At 46.3% G+C, this 19588-nt stretch overlaps 2 protein-coding genes across 18 annotated transcripts in view; one reads left to right on the top strand and one right to left on the bottom strand.

Moving 5' to 3' along the window:
- PHLDB1 (pleckstrin homology like domain family B member 1) overlaps positions 1–19588 on the top strand; it is a 211166-nt gene that overhangs the window by 25833 nt on the left and 165745 nt on the right. For 15 of the 17 annotated variants that reach the window (XM_088443825.1, XM_088443841.1, XM_088443840.1 and 12 more), the window contains exon 1: positions 14842–15015. The exons of the other annotated variants lie outside the window; for them this stretch is intronic. In XM_088443825.1, coding sequence (XP_088299951.1) covers positions 14932–15015 — 84 coding nt within the window. In that variant the 5' untranslated portion in view covers positions 14842–14931. Of the gene's footprint in view, positions 1–14841; positions 15016–19588 lie in introns of those variants that run through there. 17 annotated transcript variants of the gene reach the window in all.
- LOC148508942 (uncharacterized) lies at positions 4370–5278 on the bottom strand (the record flags this gene model as incomplete). The annotated part of the gene is made up of 1 exon (XM_088443793.1): positions 4370–5278. A coding segment is annotated over one exon (909 nt), but the record flags the coding sequence as incomplete, so codon positions are not given.

The following is a 19588-nucleotide window of genomic DNA, read 5'->3' as shown; positions in this document are numbered from 1 at the left end:
ACGAGAAGGGGGCGTATTTTTTTGACTTCCGACCGCTTCCTCCCCTTGGTCGGCAAACTACCGATCCGAACTTAGGGACGCAACTTGCGAGGGAATCATTTGAATATCCAGCCCCTTTTCCGTACGACCGTGCAGCCGCTTCGACCGACTCTGAATGAGGTCCTTAATCTCAAGTACTGATAACTTAAGTGATATTTAGGACAATTAATTACAGGTTGAGTCTCCCATATCAAAAATATTCAGAAATACGGAATATTTCGAAATACTGAATATTTTTAGCATGACTGCGATAGTGAAACCTTTGCTTTTTGTGATTCAGTGTACACAAACTTCATTTAAGGCACAAAATTATTAAAAATATTCTATAAAATTACCTTCAGGCTGTGTGTATAAGGTGTATATGAAACATAAATGAATTTCATGTTTGTACACAAACTTTGTTTGAGCCACAAAATATTAAAAATATTGCATAAAATTACCTTCAGGCAGGTGTATATAACACATAAATTCATTCTGTGTTTAGATTTGGGTCCCTTTCCCAAGATATTTGATAATGGTATGCAAATATTCCAAAATCCAGAATATTCCGTTATCCAAAATACCCCTGGTCCCAAGCATTTTAGATATGGGAGACTCAACCTGTACTAGTAAATATTACAGACTGACCTGAGAGTGAGTACTACTTCCATATACAAACAGCAGGCATGGGTGTAACTAGAACTTTGTGGGCACCCCAAAGCGTCTAGAGAGACGCCTCCACAGTGCTCCCCTGAGTGGGCATGCATAGTGCTGCCCAGGGGATTTGCTTACTGCCGCATATACTTATAATACAAGCATTAAGCAGGTCCTACTTGAAACTGAATAACCCCATTAGTTGAACATATAGCTTTACACCCCAAGGGATAAACTAACTCACTGACCCCCTCCAAGCATTTACTGAACCACTCCCAACACACACTTGACCCCCTTATACACTCACCAACCCTCTCCCAGCACTCACCAACACCCTTCCAGCACACACTGACCCCCTCCCAGCACACACACACCCCTCCCAGTATGCAACGACCCCCTCCCAGAACGCACTGACCCTCTCCCAATACTCTCCAAGCCCCTCCCAGAACTCATAGACCACCTTCCAGAACGCATAGACCCCCCCCCGGCATGTACTCCCAGCTCTCACCGACACCCTCACAGCGCACACTGACCCCTTTTCAGCATGTACTGACCCCCACTCTGCAAATACAGATTCTTTCCCAGCATGTACTGAACCCCTCCCAGCACTCACTAGCTCCCTCCTAGGACTCACTGACCCACTCTCAGGATGCACAGACCCCAAGCCAGCACGTACTGAACCCCTCCCAGTACTCACTAACTCCTTCCCAGGACTCATTGACCCCTTCCAAGTACATACTGAACCCAACCCATCAGGCACTGATCCCATCCTAGCACACACTGAGCCCCTCCCAGCACTTACTAATTAGCTTCCAGGATTCATTGATCTCCTCCTAGTCATGCACTGAGCCCTTTCAAACTCTACTGACCCCTTCCATAGAAATGAATTGAATTGCATTAATTTTCATATGTATCAAAATCTGACTTTTTTTTTTCCCGCCTCATGGGTTCTGTAATTATCGGCATGATCTAAAGGGGTAAACTGGTCACAGAAGTGGGTTTTTTGTAACCTTATCCAGTATTATGAATGTAATTATTAATGTACAAAAATTGTAATATTGTTAAATGTATTGTGTATTAATTAAATTTGCATTTAATTTACTTTTTTGGTATTTTTGAAATTTATGTATTTATTGTTTATTTAATTTTTCCTTTACAATCAGTAATGGAGGAAATTTAAAAAATAAAATATATAAAATATCAGAGAGGACTAGAAATTTGAACAACTGCTTAAACCTGCCTAGCTTAGTACATGTGCAGAAATCAAAGTGTTGCATTTGCCTAAAGTGAGATGCGATAAAAATGCGGAAAAAATTGAAAAATACGCAAAATATATCATATTTTTATTTAAGCCAGCTCAACAATTATACATATGGCAAATAAAATCAAATTCAAAGGCGTTAAAAGTCTGAAAACTACAGGTCTCTCGCGAATAATGATACATATGCCCTGAAGGGGGAGATGTACTAAGCCTTGGAAAGAGATGAAGTGGAGAGAGATAAAGTAGCAACCAATCAGCTCCTGTCATTTTACAGGCTGTTTGAAAAATGACAGTTATGAGCTGATTGGTTGGTACATTATCTCTCTCCGAGATTTTATACATCTCCCCTCAGGTGTATTAATGTATCAAACTGCATAATCCTCCACTGTCAGTTTGTGCTGATGTTGGCAGTGGGGAGGTTAAATGCAGCTGCCACAGTTGTGGGGTGATTTGATTAGCGGTTACAATCTGAAGAGCTGTCAGGAAAGGTTAAGTCACCCATACTTTTATTATCTTACCATACTTAAATTAAACTTATCACTAAAATAAAGACACTGACAACGATATAGATTGCAAAAAAGAGGTCGCAGCCAAATTTATTGAGATCAGATTATGAATTAAGATTGTAATGATTGAGCATGGTGGCGAAAAAGCAGTGCTACCTCGGCTACAGCCCATCTAAGAGTATTACTAAGAAGGAGGTGGATAATCCACCACCCGATGTGAGCTGCCTTGAGTAGTACCATCCCCCCTTAATCTAGCACAGTGCTGATCCCTCCATAAGATGGAGACCTGGTCCTCCCCTAAGGCAGCAACCGACTCGCCTCTCTCAAAGGGGGGATGCTAGCCAAGTTCAGCTGCACTAAATTGAGCCGTCGAGGAGCACTGCTTTCCGCCAGCTGCGCCTCCCCTGTTGGAAGAAAAACATATAAAACAACATTCCAACGAAACACATCGGCCCAAGCCGATTCAATAAACCTAGGGTGGGTGGGTGGGATCACAACTGGAAAAGAGAAAGCTGACTCCTCCCAGCGCCCTAATATTCATAAACAGAGCCCGCCCAAACAGGTCACTGATAGGCTGACACAACTGATTGACCCACTAACCTAACCTATAACGAAACTGCAACCCCCCAAACCAGTTTTAACCAGTATTAGCACAATAAAAAACAGGGTGCTTATGTCCTCTCATGCTTATTCTAGCATTCGCGTGCTTTAAGTCACCCATAGTTTTATTATCTTACCATACTTAAATTAAACTTATCACTAAAATAAAGACACTGACAACGATATAGATTGCAAAAAAGAGGTCGCAGCCAAATTTATTGAGATCAGATTATGAATTAAGATTGTAATGATCGAGCATGGTGGCGAAAAAGCAGTGCTACCTCGGCTACAGCCCATCTAAGAGTATTACTAAGAAGGAGGTGGATAATCCACCACCCGATGTGAGCTGCCTTGAGTAGTACCATCCCCCCTTAATCTAGCACAGTGCTGATCCCTCCATAAGGTGGAGACCTGGTCCTCCCCTAAGGCAGCAACCGACTCGCCTCTCTCAAAGGGGGGATGCTAGCCAAGTTCAGCTGCACTAAATTGAGCCGTCGAGGAGCACTGCTTTCCGCCAAATGGTGTCCCTAGACAACGAACCGCCACCAGCTAACAGGACCACTAACCTCTAGCAATGCCCGACAAAAGAGCCGAAACAAACAATGTCAAACCTTCCCCTGCCAAATGCACTCCATCATCCCTGTAAAATTCAACCTCCTCGAAATGAATACGGGGGTGTTTAATGACGCGCCCCCCCAAACCCTCTACAAGACGAGACACTGCGGCATTCAATTTCCTCCTCACCCTATCCAAAGCCGCGCCACCCTGCTCCCCTCGCCAAAACCTACGAGGGATAACTTCCGACCACACCAAAAGCACCTGCGGCCAACGGTCGGCAATTACTTGGAAATCCTTTTTAATGGCCAGGATAACCTCAACGCCCTTACAAGTGCCCAAATCATTGCCGCCTAGATGTATAACTAAGAAATCCGGGGCACCCCATTTCCTCTCTGAGTCCCAAAGAAGAGACAAAAGACCACTCCAACGAAGTCCTCGCACCCCTATCCATCGCACATTACCGTGGCCAACACGAGCAAGGGGGTGCCTGCAAGCCCAAAAAACATACGAATGGCCTACGATCCACACCCTATCAAACACCCTACCACCACCTGTAAGGGGAAATTATTAAAAAGAACATTAGTATTTAAATTGCATCTCAAATAACCAACAACAGGTCGGGGAAACTGAGTTAGTTGAGTGACCCAGATGGAGGTGAACAACACCAAAACCTCAATGGAGGGCAAAAGGTGAAAAGAACTCCAATCCCCCCTAGCGGCGGGTAGCATAAGGCACTCGGTTTCCCAAACAACAAACTCGCCAGAAGCGCTGTCTAAGTTGGCAGCATGTCGCCTCTCACATAACCTTTATAAGCGGAAGACCTCCAACGACCAAACCGTTTGATTGCGTCGCTGGAAGAACCCGCTGCTGCCGCACAAGTAGCCGCGCCAATCCTAAACGAGTGTGTGCCGTAAAGCTCAACCGGCAGATCCAACGCCACCAAACATCGCTTAAAAATTGCAGCAAACTGAAAACGCGTCAGTGGCGAAAGGTCCTTATGAACAAGCCATTGCAAACCGCCCTGCGGCCGCTGTAAGTTGTATTGCCTAGCTATGCTTACTGGACATATACTCGGGTCCGGATGCGCAGGGATCGACAGCCAATGCCCCCTACCTAACTGGTCGGTCTTTGATCTTTGTACTTTTAGCAAGATCAAATCCGACTTAACCATCACGTTCTTAAGCAGAATCTCCGAGCCTGTTGCCCTCTTGCTAGCGGCCACTAACTCGCCTACCCGCAGCGCTCCGAAGAAAGCCAAAACAAAAGCTAATTGAAACAAAAATGCCTCATACTGTCCTAATGCTACTCCCGATACTGCCACCAGTAGATTTCCCAACAAACCGGTGTCAACCGGCCTCCGAGAATCACCCGGCCCTGCCTGTTCTCTAGCCCATCCTTTCAAAGCCTTGGTCAAAAGGAACGACTTAGTTGGGTCTACCAAACCCCGCAAGCGTGAAAAATATGAGATGCCGGCTAATGCGCCAGACATTGAGGCCCTAGACCGTCCCCTCTCATGCCACATCCAAACAAATTGCAACATGCTATCGACGATGTTCTTACCCCGCTCTACTTCGGCTAAGAAAGCCAGCCACGAATCCCACGCTGCCGTATACGACTTTAAGGTGCTTGGTGCCAAAGCTCTCAATGCGAGTCCATCGATGCCGGCCCGATGATCTGCCAGACATGAGCGGGACAAGGTAAGCCATTAACGCTAGCTGCAGGCGCCAATAACCTAAACCTAGTCCATTGAAAACGAGATAAAGCATCCGCTATCTCGTTGTCAACGCCCGGGACGTGCCGCGCCCTGAAATCGATGTTCCCCTGGAGATACAAGAGTATCAGATGCCTCAGTAAACTGAGAGCCTGAGGGCAGACTGACCTCTGATTGTTAATGGCCTGGACTACCCCCAAGTTATCGCACCAAAAACTTATGCTCCGATTGCTAAGCTGCGCAGCCCAAATCTCCACTGCCACCACGATCGGGAAAAGCTCCAAAAGGAGCATATTAGCTGTCCAACCGGCATCCTGCCAGCTTTTTGGCCATAGCTCGGCGCACCACTGCCCCTCGAATAAGGCCCCAAAGCCACAAGCCCCGGACGCATCAGTGTAAAGCTGGAGCTCGGAGTTGGCCACCAATTTGGGTAACCAAATCCTAACACCATTGAAATCCCGTAAAAAGGCACACCACAACCGTACGTCCTCCTTAAGGTCCCTGGTCAAACGAATTAAATGGTGTGCCTTTTTAACGCCCGCCGTGGCCCTCTCCAACCGACGGCAGAAGATCCTACCCATAGGGATCACTCGGCAAGAGAAATTAAGAAGGCCGAGCAATGACTGCAACTGCCTCAATGAAATTTTCTTTGTAGAGAGGCATAGCCCTAAGTACTCACGCGTCTTAATGACTTTATCCTGGGGCAACCGACATAAACCCGACGCGGTATCGATCTCGATACCTAAATAGGACAAAACTGTGGTAGGCCCCTCCGTCTTTTCCGAAGCAATGGGTACGCCCATGACGCGAAAAAGAGCCTGCACCGATAAAAGCAGCTCCCCGCAAACAATGCTATCAGCTGGCCCAACTAACAAAAAATCATCTAAGTAATGAGCTATCCCAGTTTCTCCCGAACCCGCTCGAATGCACCATTGCAGGAATGAACTAAAGCATTCGAAAAAGGCACAGGAATTTTTGCCAGTAGCGCTCCCCTACCAAACCCCTGCACCATCCGGAGGGCGTCCTCAAAAGACTGGTAAACGACGCTTCAGTCCTTTGGGTCCAAAGCGTCATTAACCGATCCTTCCTCCGGGTAGGACAGGTGCTGAATCAACCGGAATTTGCCCACCTCCTTCTTGGGAACAACTCCCAAGGGAGCAATGCACAAATCCGCCAGAGGAGGAGATGCAAAAGGGCCGGCCATGCGGCCCAAGTCCACCTCCGCCATTACTTTGGCCCTCACGATATCAGGATAGTCCCTAGCCGATTTAAGGTTCCTTTTTGCCAATGCCGCAACTGACCTAACTATTGGCAAACGAAAACCTTCCCGAAAACCTTGCAACAAAAAGGCTGCTTCCGTCCTAAACGGATAGCGGCCCAACCAACGCTCCAACACATCTAACTGTATTGGCGAAAGGGCTCTATTTAGCATTTCGCTGCTCGCCCTGTCCAGCTGCCTGTCCACCCGTGCGCTTGCACTCTATAACAGCGTGATTGCTTCCACACGACAGACAGATGTGCTTAAAACGGCAATTGGCACCTCTGTTACATTGCCCGTTATTAAAGGCAAAGCACTTTCCCTTTCCTGCCGTGTTAAAACCTGGACGTGCAACAAAGGGCTGCTTACGGCCCACTGGTGCCTCTGTGGTGGGTTTGTTCTGCTGAGTGACCTCAAGCCAGACCTCCACATCCTTAAAGCCGAGGCTAAGAATTTTCTGGCCGTCCTGTTTTTTACGGAAAGCCTCGTCGTACTGACGCAACACGTTATGCCTAGCGGACAACTGGATGCTGTGCACTAGGTGTAAATACTTCAGGACGTTCAGAAACTCTGCAGGCCTAGTTTCGGTATAGCAAGCCGCGAAAATATACATCCCGCAAAGCCAATTGGCGTAGCTGCGCCGCGCTTCCTCCGCTGCCACCCCCCCGGATTTAGCTGTATCCAACGCTTTTTTGGCGTCATGCGTAATGGCAAACATGTCTACGTATTTGCCTTTTCTGATACGCTCCCTCACTTTCGACCTAACTCCTCTTAAAATGGCCGTGTTAGAGCAGTGGACTGCGTCACCCGTCGCGTCCGGAACCGAGCTGCTTGCAGAACTACGCGTTCTATTCGGGCTTTTACGCTTCCCTTTCAACTGCTGAACGAAATAGCGCATTAGCTTACGCGGTTTATCAGCTGAACTGGAGGAGTCGGAGGAATCTTCCGAGTGTGACAACTCAATGTGGCTGTGGTGCAATGGTATCTCACCTGCTCCTGAAGTCGACGGGGTAGCTGACACCACGGCGGAAACCGCCTCCTGACTTGCGTTGCCCGTTCGATCCATCACGTTCGGGGTTGACGACGGCTGGGCATCCTCTGTAGGCACAGCGTCACCAGCAATCACGGCCGAGGTAGATGAACCCTGTGGACTTGGGACGACAGCGTTAGACACAATGTTGTGCGCAATCGCGGCCGCTGCAGGGGCTTGGGTTGGGACCACAGCTAACGGGGAAGCCCTCGCCTGCGCGTGGTTTACGAAAGGGGGGGTGGGTGGCCTAACCGGAGGGGGGGCCGCCGGCAGAGGGGGCTGCTGCATTGGTTCCCGCCGTACAACATAGTCCGGCGCCTGGTGTGAAACCGGATGTTGCAATTGGAACCATGAGGGGGCAGAATAAAAATGGTGCCCCGCATAGGGCGGCATCACCTGATGCGTGAACTGACCCGCGGCCTGGGACAGCCGCGGGTTGAAACCTTGCTGCGTAAACGCTGGCGGGATGGTTGGAAGCACCTGCTGCGCTAGGCCCTGAGCAAAATAAGGGGACCACTGCGTCCCCAATGCCGGGCTGTGCAAAGTCAAATTCTGCCGCGCCGTGCCATAAAACGCTACGCTGGGAGCCTGCGGTAATGGCGCAGCGAGAGGTAACCCATATTGTTGATTTATGGGGGTGCTGCGAGTGGAGACACCACCGCGTCCATCCGCCGCAGCACCACGCCTAATAGAAGGCGCCTACAGCCCAGCCGGGCTGGAAAAAAGCACCATACCTGAGGGGGTTAGCGCTCTGCCAGGGGTGCTGTGCTCTGTCCTCCCTGCCCCTAAAGCAATGGAGGTCGCGAAAACAGGGGTGCACAAATGATGTGGCGCCGCGGACGCTTGCGAACGAAAACCTGCGGGGCCGGGAAGTGGGGTCAGCGATCCCGCCCTCCCCACATCCTGACAGCCGGCGGCAATGAACTGCGGGCTCTGCTGTCCCCGCCTATCTAAAATGGCCGCTGCTGCAATGTGGGCGGGGCCAACGACGGGAGCCGCGGCTACCGCGATTGCGCTCCCGCCGCCAGCCCCTGGTGCATTAATAACTTGGGGGGAAGGGCCCTCCCGTCGGAACAGCCAGCCATGCGGGCCCGGCGGTGAGGGCGCAAATCCCCCTATTCCGGCGCTGCCAGCCGGGTCCTGTCGGCCGGCGGCCATTAACGCAGGGCTCTGCGAGCCCTGCGCACCTAAAATGGCCGCCGCCTCCACCAGGGCGGGGCCAGCGACGGGAGCCGCGGCCTCCGCAGCGACGCTCCCGCCGCCAACCCCTGAAGCCTGTGATGAGCTCGGGGAAGGCCCCCCACCGCGGGCCAGCCATGCCTGCAGGCCTGACGGTGAGGGCGCCAATACACCGCTGTCTACGGTGATAGCGGGCGGCAGAAGCTAAGGCAAGCGGCCTGGCTGCATCTGCCAGCCGCTGGGGGGGGGCATTGCGGCGCGGGCGCGGCATGGCAGATGGGACACAGGAGTGGGGATATCAAGAGCTGGCAAGGCCAAGGGCAGGCAGGGGGAGCTGACAAGCGTGTGGGGGGGAGGATACAGAGGAAAGATGAAAGGTAGAGGGGAATACAGGATAGGCAGAATATATAGGATAGCAAAAGAAGGTAGGCAGAATATATAGGATAGCAAAGGGAGGTAAACACAACAGTAGCAAGAATTACTGATAATTATTAAGACACTGAGGTACTTATCCAGAGGAGATCACAACTGGAAAAGAGAAAGCTGACTCCTCCCGGCGCCCTAATATTCATAAACAGAGCCCGCCCAAACAGGTCTCTGATAGGCTGACACAACTGATTGACCCACTAACCTAACCTATAACGAAACTGCAACCCCCCAAACCAGTTTTAACCAGTATTAGCACAATAAAAAACAGGGTGCTTATGTCCTCTCATGCTTATTCTAGCATTCGCGTGCTTTTAGTAGAGTTCTCTGGCTGTGGTGGGTTAGTGAGCAGCAGGACTGCAATCAGAAATTGTAGGGCCTGGTACTGACAAAATAGGCAGGGCCCCCTTAGTGGGGTGGGGACAGAGGGGGTGGAGCTGCGAATAATGGGGGTGGAGCTTCAGCAGGGGTGGGGCAATTGATGCATAAACCAGTTTAAAAATTCTCCAAGATTCTCCAAGAATGGGCTGTGGGTGTTATTGTACGAACATCTGCACCCATAAGGGAGATAAGGCCACTCACCATTTGTAGCACCCCTCTGTCACCTCTACAGTAAAGTTGATTTAGGTCCCCAGGGTGAGAGGCAGGGTATGTTCAGTTTGGAGGAGGATGAGATGTGCAGCTCACTCAGGATAAAACTCGGCACCCACAGAGCCAGGTGCCCCATTTCTGCCAGCAGGACTTTCCTGGTGTCTCCTCAGTCTTCCAATTGCCAGAAGCGCTGCAAGTACCTACTGAAATTTGTTATATACAATTTTCCGCACTCAGGACCTGATTCAGAGCCGGACGCTATTTGCGCTCGCTCGTTCAGAAAAAGGGGCCGGCTATTTAAATTGAACGCTCGCTCTTTGCGGTCTGTTGACGCCTCTATGTCTGAACGAGCGAACAAAACATGCGCTCGCTATTTTGTAAGGACGCCCCCTGGCCGCTCGCATCCTACGTCATCTCCGCTATTTATTTGATTAATCGAGTACATCGAAAGGTGTCTGAACTGCTCGCAGTGCTTGTGGTTGGATTTTCCTACCGCAATCATGCGAACAGTTCAGGCTAAGAGACAACCAAGTGATGTGGTCGATGGCGCTGCTTTGTTAATTATGCACGCCCTTAAAACGCCCGTTTTGACCGTTTGCCACGCCTGCGTTCGGATCACCACTCCCCGTTTTCAAGCACCTTCCCCTGTTACCACCCACAAATGCCTCATCCTGTCACTCAAATTAGCAGGCACTCGCTATTTTGCGAACACACGTTTTCCGACCGCAATGACTGGTTGGCGCATGCGCATTACGACCCATACGCATGCGCAGATGTGCGAACATCGCTCGGAGCGAACGAGCGGCCGCTTACGAGCGGCTCTGAATCAGGCCCTCAGTCAGTATGCGTAATTTCACTCAAAAGTAGAGTGACTCTGCGATGATCTCAGTAGCCGGCATCAAGTCAGTATGTGAGTGATCCGTGGCTGCCCGCCTGGACGGACTCTGGACAGCGCCCTACACTGCTGCTGGCGCCCAGGTGCTCCGCCCTCCCTACGCCCCTGCCTGAAATTACCCCCTCCCCAGTTGCTTACCCAGGCACAAAGCAGCACGAGTGCAGGAAGAGTGGGCATCTGATCTGATATCTGATATGCACCTGGTGCATCAGCAGCCCAGACATAAGAAACAACGCCGGAAGTATTTTGAATATGGCGCTGGCCGTGAGCCAATCAGAGCTCGCTGCTGCTCCTGAATGGCTCACAGCTGGCCCCATACTCGAAATGCAGCCAGTGCTGTGCCTGTCACTTTCTCCATGTCTGGGCTGCCGATGTGCCAGCTGCAAGATCTAAACTGCTGCCACCCGGGTCCCTCTATCTCCAGTCCTGGCAGTCCCCCCATGATGGCGGCCCTGGTGAGCAGCCTGAAATAATGGACAGGTGGAGAAGGTACTGTCATCTCTCCTACATGTGGTGAATGAAGTGTCCGAAGAGATCGTGTCCGTAGCTGTTGCTTCCAGCTGATTAATATATATCTGTGTTACAGCAGCTACATCGCTGTCAGTACCTGGTGAGTAGTTACTATAGCTCATATACTGTACACGTGTACACCCAGGGACACATACAGATGCCATACCCCATGTATCAGTGGCCCCTTGTTGCCCACATGATATCTATGACATGTCACGGTCTATATAATCCCCTGGTTACTCTGGAAGCCACCCTTTTGCTGCGATTCCCGGAGAGCAGACAGGGCTTCAGACAGATTCCCCAACTACAGGGTGCTCCGATAACGTGTTCGTTTTGCAGGGTGCATGCCCACAGTTACACACCGCCTGGGATAGGCCAAGCTGCCTGGCTCTTTCATTGATGCTCGCTTCTGATTGGTAGGAGGCTGCTCCCGATGCTGCCCTGGGTGGTATCCATAATCTAAAAAGTGACTGTCCTTAATCAATTTCGAAACAGAAACAGTTTGTTTCAAGGAATAATATACTTTCAGATTATTTTAGGAAAGTGATACATTTTCCCATGAACTGGTGTAATGATGTTGGAAATTGATGCAGACTTGGGGTGTATCCCATAAACACAGAAAAGTGGATAATTTCCAGAGGTTGAATGTGGTGAATTATTCTAAGCAAATTTGGCCTACGAAAGATGATCTACCCATTTGTCATGAGCTTCTTAGATTTAAGACCTTACATATTGTTCAAGAGACTTAAGCCGGGTACACACTACATGATGTATAGTGTGCCCGACATCGCCGGTGGCTGGGGAGCTGGCATCAGTGCATAAAATGACAGCAGAGCACCGGCGGGGACCATGCTGCATTTGGTTTTTAGAAGTGGAGATGTTGCCCATAGCAACCAATCAGATTCTAGATATTATCTTCTAGAAGGTGCTAGATAAATAAGTAGAATCTGATTGGTTGATTATGGGCAACATCTTCACTTGGTTGATTATGGGCAACATCTCCACTCCACACTTTAGTAAATATACCCCTTAGGGTGGGAATGTTTCATGCATCGCATATTGCATGTGATACATACAGCAACTTATCGCATGCATAACGACGTTTATTAATGCCGTATGCATGAATAACTGAGAATATAAAGACAAATGTCAGTTCTACCAATAAGAGCTGTCCTTTGCGTTGTGAGGAATTCCCGGTTTATGACCTGGGTGTTCAACTGCGCATATTCAGCCATCGGCCGCAGTGTGGTCAGAGAGGTTTCAGTTCTCACTCGGGAATTCTGCCTAAAAAAGTCCCTAGGCTCTTATAGGCAATGCCATCTATAGACGACGTGGCCTATCGGGTACAAGCTTTGTTTGATACATTTGGGGAATGTAGCGAACCTCTCTAAACTGCAGTTTTCCGAGTTTTGACTCCATTTTAACCTTAATACTTCCAGACTTAAATCACCCTTTCAGTTTGAACAATAATTTAAGGCTGATAAGCAGACGATCAGCAATTGTATGTCCGAATACCTACAGAATTATTTCCATAACAAGGCCAAACACTGATTTCCAGAATGACATTACAGAGTATTTCGTGCAATCTGAATATGAGCTGAGTGGATATCTGAGACAGAGCTTTCACTGATGGTTATTTGGAAAATGGAATAAAATTTGTAATTTTACTGAAACGGTTCCCTGTCACCCAAATACAGTCACAACCTTTCAACAAGGTTAATTCAGTTATAGATCCATGGACATTTGAATCATATGGGCACTTGGAATTGACAGAGAAACCAATTTACCCATGCGTTCCTCTCTCTGTATTCTGGAGCAAGTTTCACAAGTCTTTATGAATTCTTTCATTTCATTCTTTGATGAAAGCTACGAAGCAGAACAAGAGAGTAGAGTTATAGACTGAAGCTGGCCACACACTAGACCAACTTACATCCAACCGTCCAAGTAGTTGATTGGTTGGAATGAAAATCTGGTAAGGTATGAAAGCAAATGACAATCAGCAATCTGCTCCCAAACGCCGGAAATGGACAAAAACTGTTGTTTGAACAAATTGTTTAGATCAAATATTTAACAAACTTGTCTGATGACCATTTTCATCAGTTTTCTGGCATTTAGGAGCAAATTGCTGATTGTCATTTACTCCCATATGTTACCAGATTTTCATTCCAACCAATCAACTAGTTGGCTGGTTGGATGAAAGTTGGTCTAGTGTGTGGCCTGCTTTAGTGATACTAGGATGCCCTGACTCATGAATTGCAGACAAAATGGATTACTCAGTGACACAGGCACAAAGAGCAAGGGGGAGATGTACTGTATAAAAGCCTTGGAGAGAGATACAGTGGAGAAGTTGAGCAAAGCAACCGAGCAGCTTCTAACTGTCATTTATCTAGCAAAGTCTTTGAAATGACAGACGCTGATTGGTTGCTTTGGGCAACTACTGAACTTGATCTCTCTCCAAGCTTGATACATCTCTCCTCAGATGGGAGGCACGGAGGCAGGTGCTTGATGCTAAACAGCCTGCAGTTGACCTGACAAATACTGAGTAAAGCTGGGTACACACTATTCAATATATTGGCCAATCTTGCAGTCTGTGATGGATAGCAATGACCATTGTATAGTGTGTACCTACAAATTCACCCAATTCCTTGTTTGATGAATTGGGTGGTCTCATCTTCCCATGTGATGTGCTGCACATCAGATGGAACGTTGTGACGGATGACATGGTGTCGTTACATAAAGCATATAACAATATATTGTGTCATTGTACTGTGGATCGTGCAGTGTGTACGGTGATGTGATATATCGTTACATTGCATTGTCGTGTCTCTGGGTCGGCACATAGTTGAGACGTGTGTTTGGCTTAAGCTCAGACACAAAGGTTTCGGAAGGAATGATGGATGTATCGTAGAAAGGATCCATATGCTTTTGCATAATGCTTCTGGATAAGGCATCAGCCATAATATCCTTAGAAGCAGGATGTTACTTACTTAAATAATAATAAAATCAAAATAAAGAACAATATGGGTCAGCAGGCTTGTCTAGGTTTTAGTCTTTACACTGCTACAATATATTGAAGGTTCTAATGATAAGTATATTCAGTGACTGTATGTTTAGCTCCTTCTGTCCAAAACCTCTATTCTTAAAACGCCCATTTTACAACAAGTAGTTCCCGATTATTCATGATAAAGTTGATCTTGGCAAAAGATATTTTTTGTAAGAAGAAGCACAAAGGTGCAAGTTGGCATCACTTGACTGACACTTGTTCCATACGGTGCCCTCTATGCCACCCACCACTCCAGCATGTAGGTCCAAAATAAATGCGGCAGCGCTGATGGATTTTTTTTTTGTTTGGAGGAGCTTTATGGCTCCTACTTTATATGTCCTGTTGGCCAATCTTGCTGGATAACTTATTCAAAATGTCAATATTATTCCTATAATCAATACTAACAGCTTCTTTGTTGATCTACAATATCTCTCTATATATTCCTAAATGTTTCAGTGTGGTATTTTCCTGTTACGTCATAGAGAGTGCTTGCTTTACTCTTCCACTCCCAGTTTCCTGAGCATACAATGGCTCTCTCCTCCTTCTCTTCCTTTATCCATATCCTGTACTAGTCACAGGGAGAGGCAAGTGGCCACTCACAGGCATTGCAGCAGTTTAGTGACTTGCTATTCCTGCCTAGGAGAGGCATGGTGAGTGGCCCATCATACCTCCACACCTTGGTGGGGGAGATATGGAGAGGTGCTGCGGTTCATTGACTCAACTGTGCCGCAGAATTGTCCCTGCCTGCTGGCATCAGGGGGGCAACGAAGGACTGGTGAGTACAGCGCATAGGAATGAAGGGTTCTGAAAGGAAATGCTCATAGATGTTATTTCTGGCTGTGGGGATGCAGTTTTTGGCCTTTTTTACAGTCTCAGCACTATTTTTTTACAGTTATTTATGTGTCATTTAATGTTCTATGCCAGAATGTACAATATGCTGTGGGCTACAGTTGCTGTTTTATATGTAAATACTGAGAAAGTAAATTGCTTTGTTGTTAAATAAGAAAATAAAGTTAAAAGTACATTGAGGTCTAGTTAATACTATATAATAAACTATAACTTTATCCTGGCACACTTTGTAAGAGCCCCTATGCCATCTCCAACTGGAGAATAAGACACTAATTGCACCCTGGCTTCAGCTCACATTGTACGTAGTTGCTAATTGAAGGTTAAGAAGACTGCAGCTGAAAATACTAATTGCGTCCCAGTATATCTATGCAACTGTTCTAATGATTCACTGTTTTTCTTCCCTTTAGCAAAACCTTTTATACATTTGCTTGTTTTTACCTGTGAGTACAAAATGACATTGTAGTCATAAGAGTGCATCCCTGTTTTGAAAAGTATGATCCTTGTACTGTAAGTACAGTATGCACAGAAGCTTTGTATGCATTATTGTTCTACATTAGTGCAGGTCACAAAGTTCATTGGAGAACATTTAAATTACAGTGCTGTGCTGCACAGCAAAAGCGTGTACTTATTGTGCTATGTGTGGCATGACAAAATAATTATATAATATTGAAATCTGTGGTATGTGTGCTATGGTAGACAGGATATACTTAGTGCACTGCACATATTAAGGCAAAATTACAGCAAATTCATATGCATATTGACACAGTGGGCAGTAAAAGAAGAAAAAAAAATAGCATCCCCACTTCCCTTCAGTCATACCCCCTTTAAACCAGAGCAAAAACCTGTGTTTTTGCTGGGTCTACCAGGGTTGCAGCTCAGTGTAAAAGGTCCCTGAAAAATAACCCGGGTCAAGTGACCTGTCAATCCAACCCAGGTAGCTACCAGGGTCGGACCTGGGTAATGGTGCACTGTAAACGGCACAATCTGGGTTATCCGACCTGGGTTATGCCTAAAATGAGCTGATTGGTGGTTGGGGAGCAGTCACCTCCAACTTTTTATGACCTCATAAGTTTAGCAGGGCAGACCCAGGTTCAGTGTGAACGGGGCTGACCTGAAAATAACCCAGATCGATGGTGCTGTGTAAACAGTATCTGACCTGGGTCGGAACCATGTCTAAAAACCCAGGTCGAACCCGGGTTTTTGGTGGAAAAGAGGTATAACAGGCCCATGCCAGGTCTGGTCTGCTCTGGGGTGTGAGAGTGAACAGATATGAGGCTCCCTACCTAGATCCCGGACCAATGATGAATATCATTGTGCCCTTCCTTGTACCTGCGGCTACGAGGGTAATAAGGAATAATCTAGTCTACCCTTTTTAATTGGCTCATTTTTGTTTTACAATTTAGTGGCGTCACTGGGGTTGATGTCACTACTGGCTACTGAGGACTTTTTCTGTGCGCGCAAAAGTTAGCATGCCCTTGTGTTTGTGAAGCCACGCCCTTTAGCAAATTACATTTTGGGGTCGTGACCACGTGTACAATGTATAGAACATAGATTGTATGACCTTTATACAATGTATAGAACATACCGTTGACCTACCTATAATACGCAGAGCATTCTAGTGACCAATATACAATACAGGGAGCTATCTAGAGAAACCTATGCAATACAGAGAACATTATAGTAACCTCTATACAATACACATTAAATTACTGTAACCTCAATACAATTCAGAGATCGTTCTAGTATCATCAGTACAAAGAGCATTCTAGTATCATCTGTGCAAACAAAGAGCATGCTAGTGGCCATTATTTAATGCAGGGGGAATTTCAGTGATTGGCATACAATACATTGTATGCAGTCAGTTAGTCAACAGTCACTCTGTCGACAGCCATTATGTCGATACGCGATTGACAACAGTTATAATGTCGACATAGTAAAACATTTCGTTATCTAACAAGTCAATAGCTGGAAAATATCGACACGTATAGAATGTGAACACATGAAAAGTCGACATTAACATTAGGGTTAGGCTTAGGTGATAAGGTTTGGGTTAAGGGTTAGCGTTAGGCATACTTCTAAACTACATTGTTGACATTTCATCAGTTTCAACATTATGAATGTCGGCATGGTCAATGTCGACCTAATATACCCAGCCCACAGTTCACAGAGCATTCTAGACCAATTTACAATCCCAAAAACAATTCTAGTGACCTCTATACAAAATGCACAGCATTATTTTCAATGAGCATTCTAGTATCATCAACAGAAAACCGACTACATTCTAGGAACCGTTTTACTCTGAGTATTCTGTTGACCAATTTACAAAACAAAGAGCATTCTACTTGATATGCTATTAATCAGGCAATATTGCAATCCTCATATATCCATTAGAGAGGTATTTTTATTCAAATCAACCAATGATTTAAGTGTAGACAGAACCAAATGGACTTTATCTTACCTTATTTCTGGTGTAGCGGACATTAATACTGTTATGGTTATTGTTTGATTTGATCATTAGATGCATAGTATTGTCTACATTCAGTCTGCATACACAGGATTATAGTTTATATATACAGGGTCTTAGTGGGGATGGGCCCGGGTACTGGAGGGGTCATGGCCAAATAATGGAGGAGTGGACATGTCCCCTACAAAAAGCAGCCTCCCTGGATTCTCCGCAGACTACAGAAAGAGGCAGGTATGGTTACCGGCGAGGAGCTGCAGACCGGGTCCCTCCAACAAGCCAGGGCCTGGGTACCAACTACCCCCCCTTCTCGGTGCCCCAGTATATATACAAGATTAATCTACTTTTTTATATATTAAAAAGATTCAGCATGCATACACAGGATTATAGTATATATATATATATATATATATATATATGTACTGTATAAGTAATAATGTATACATGAAAAAGATTTAGTCTGCATACAGAGCATCATAGTTGATATACAAATAATAATGTACAGATCAACATGGTTCAGTCTACATACACAGGCCTATAATCCATATACAGATAATAAATTATACTCTGCATACACAGGATTGTAGTAGTTATATACAAATAATAATGTATAGTTGACAACAATCCAGTCTGCATAAACAGGATTATAGTTTTTAAACTATACATGTAATAATGTACACGTGACAGTTATTCTGTCTGCAAACACAGGATTATAATTTAAATACAAGCAACAATATTTTGTGACGATTCAGTCTGCTTTACCAGAATTATAGTTTATATAAAAGTAATAATATAAACATAACAACAATATTATAATAATTTAGTACAGATGACCTGAGAGAAAGGAAACTATTATGGCAGAAAGCAGGTCTTCAGTGGTTTTAAAATGCATAACCCCTTCCACTCTAAACCCCATAGGAACAAAACACGAGAACCCGGATCTCTGGTGGGATTATTATACACAGAGATCTCTGGTGGGATTTTTATACACAGACATTTTGGTGCCCTGTGCCAGAAAGAGCATTGGCGCCCCCTCATTTTTCAAAGGGACATAATGCACCCAAAAAAGGGCCATGGCTTCATGGGGAAGTGCCAGGGAAGAGATAGGGGAGGCCAGGAGATGCTGGGGATGAATTAAGAGGAAGCTACAAGCAAGAATGATAATAAACAGAAATTTGACAGGCCCAAACAGTGCCCCCTGACCTGTGGTGCCCTGTGCGATGGCACCGGCCACACTACCCTAGCTACAGCCCTGATTATACAGCCCCACTCCCGCCCAAAAATATTTTGAGCACAGGAGCAAAGTTTTCAAAATGTTTGGAGGTGATGGAAAAATGCAATACTAGACATGGATAGTGGCAGCACAAATATTAGTAGGACTCAAACACCCACACAGCTAGTTCCTATGATCTATAGCACAGGTTCTCAAACTCAGTCCTCAGAACCCCAAACACTGCATGTTTTCCAGGTCTCCTCACAGAATCACAAGTGAAATAATTAGCTCCACCTGTGGATCTTCAGACGGTGTAATGGTTAGCATTACTGCCTCACAGCACTGAGGTTGTGGGTTCGATTCCCACCACAGCCCTAACTGTGTGGAGTTTGTATATTCTTCCTGTGCTTGCGTGGGTTTCCTTCGGGTGCTCCGGTTTCCTCCCACACTCCAAAAAATATACTGGTAGGTTGATTTGGCTCCCAACAAAAAATTAACCCTAGTGTGGATGTGTATGTGTGTGAGCATGTGGTAAGGAACATAGATTGTAAGCTCCACTGGGGCAGGGACTGATGTGAATGGCCAAATATTATCTGTAAAGCGCTGCGGAATATGTGTGCGCTATATAAATAATAATAATAAATAATATTTTACAATGTGTCAGTGAGTAATGTATACACCTGTTTACCTGCTGGGTGGCCTGGAAAATGTGAACTGTTTTGGGTCCTGAGAACCAAGTTTGAGAACCTATTATCTATAGTAATAAGGAATCAGAATCTAATGCTGGGTACACACAGGACGATCTGCACAACCAATGATATCGCT

The sequence above is a fragment of the Taudactylus pleione genome, unplaced genomic scaffold (genome assembly GCF_031769625.1).
Source record: "Taudactylus pleione unplaced genomic scaffold, aTauple2 ptg000334l, whole genome shotgun sequence".
NCBI classification, from domain to species: domain Eukaryota; kingdom Metazoa; phylum Chordata; class Amphibia; order Anura; family Myobatrachidae; genus Taudactylus; species Taudactylus pleione.
This window is presented reverse-complemented; position numbering and strand designations above follow the sequence as displayed.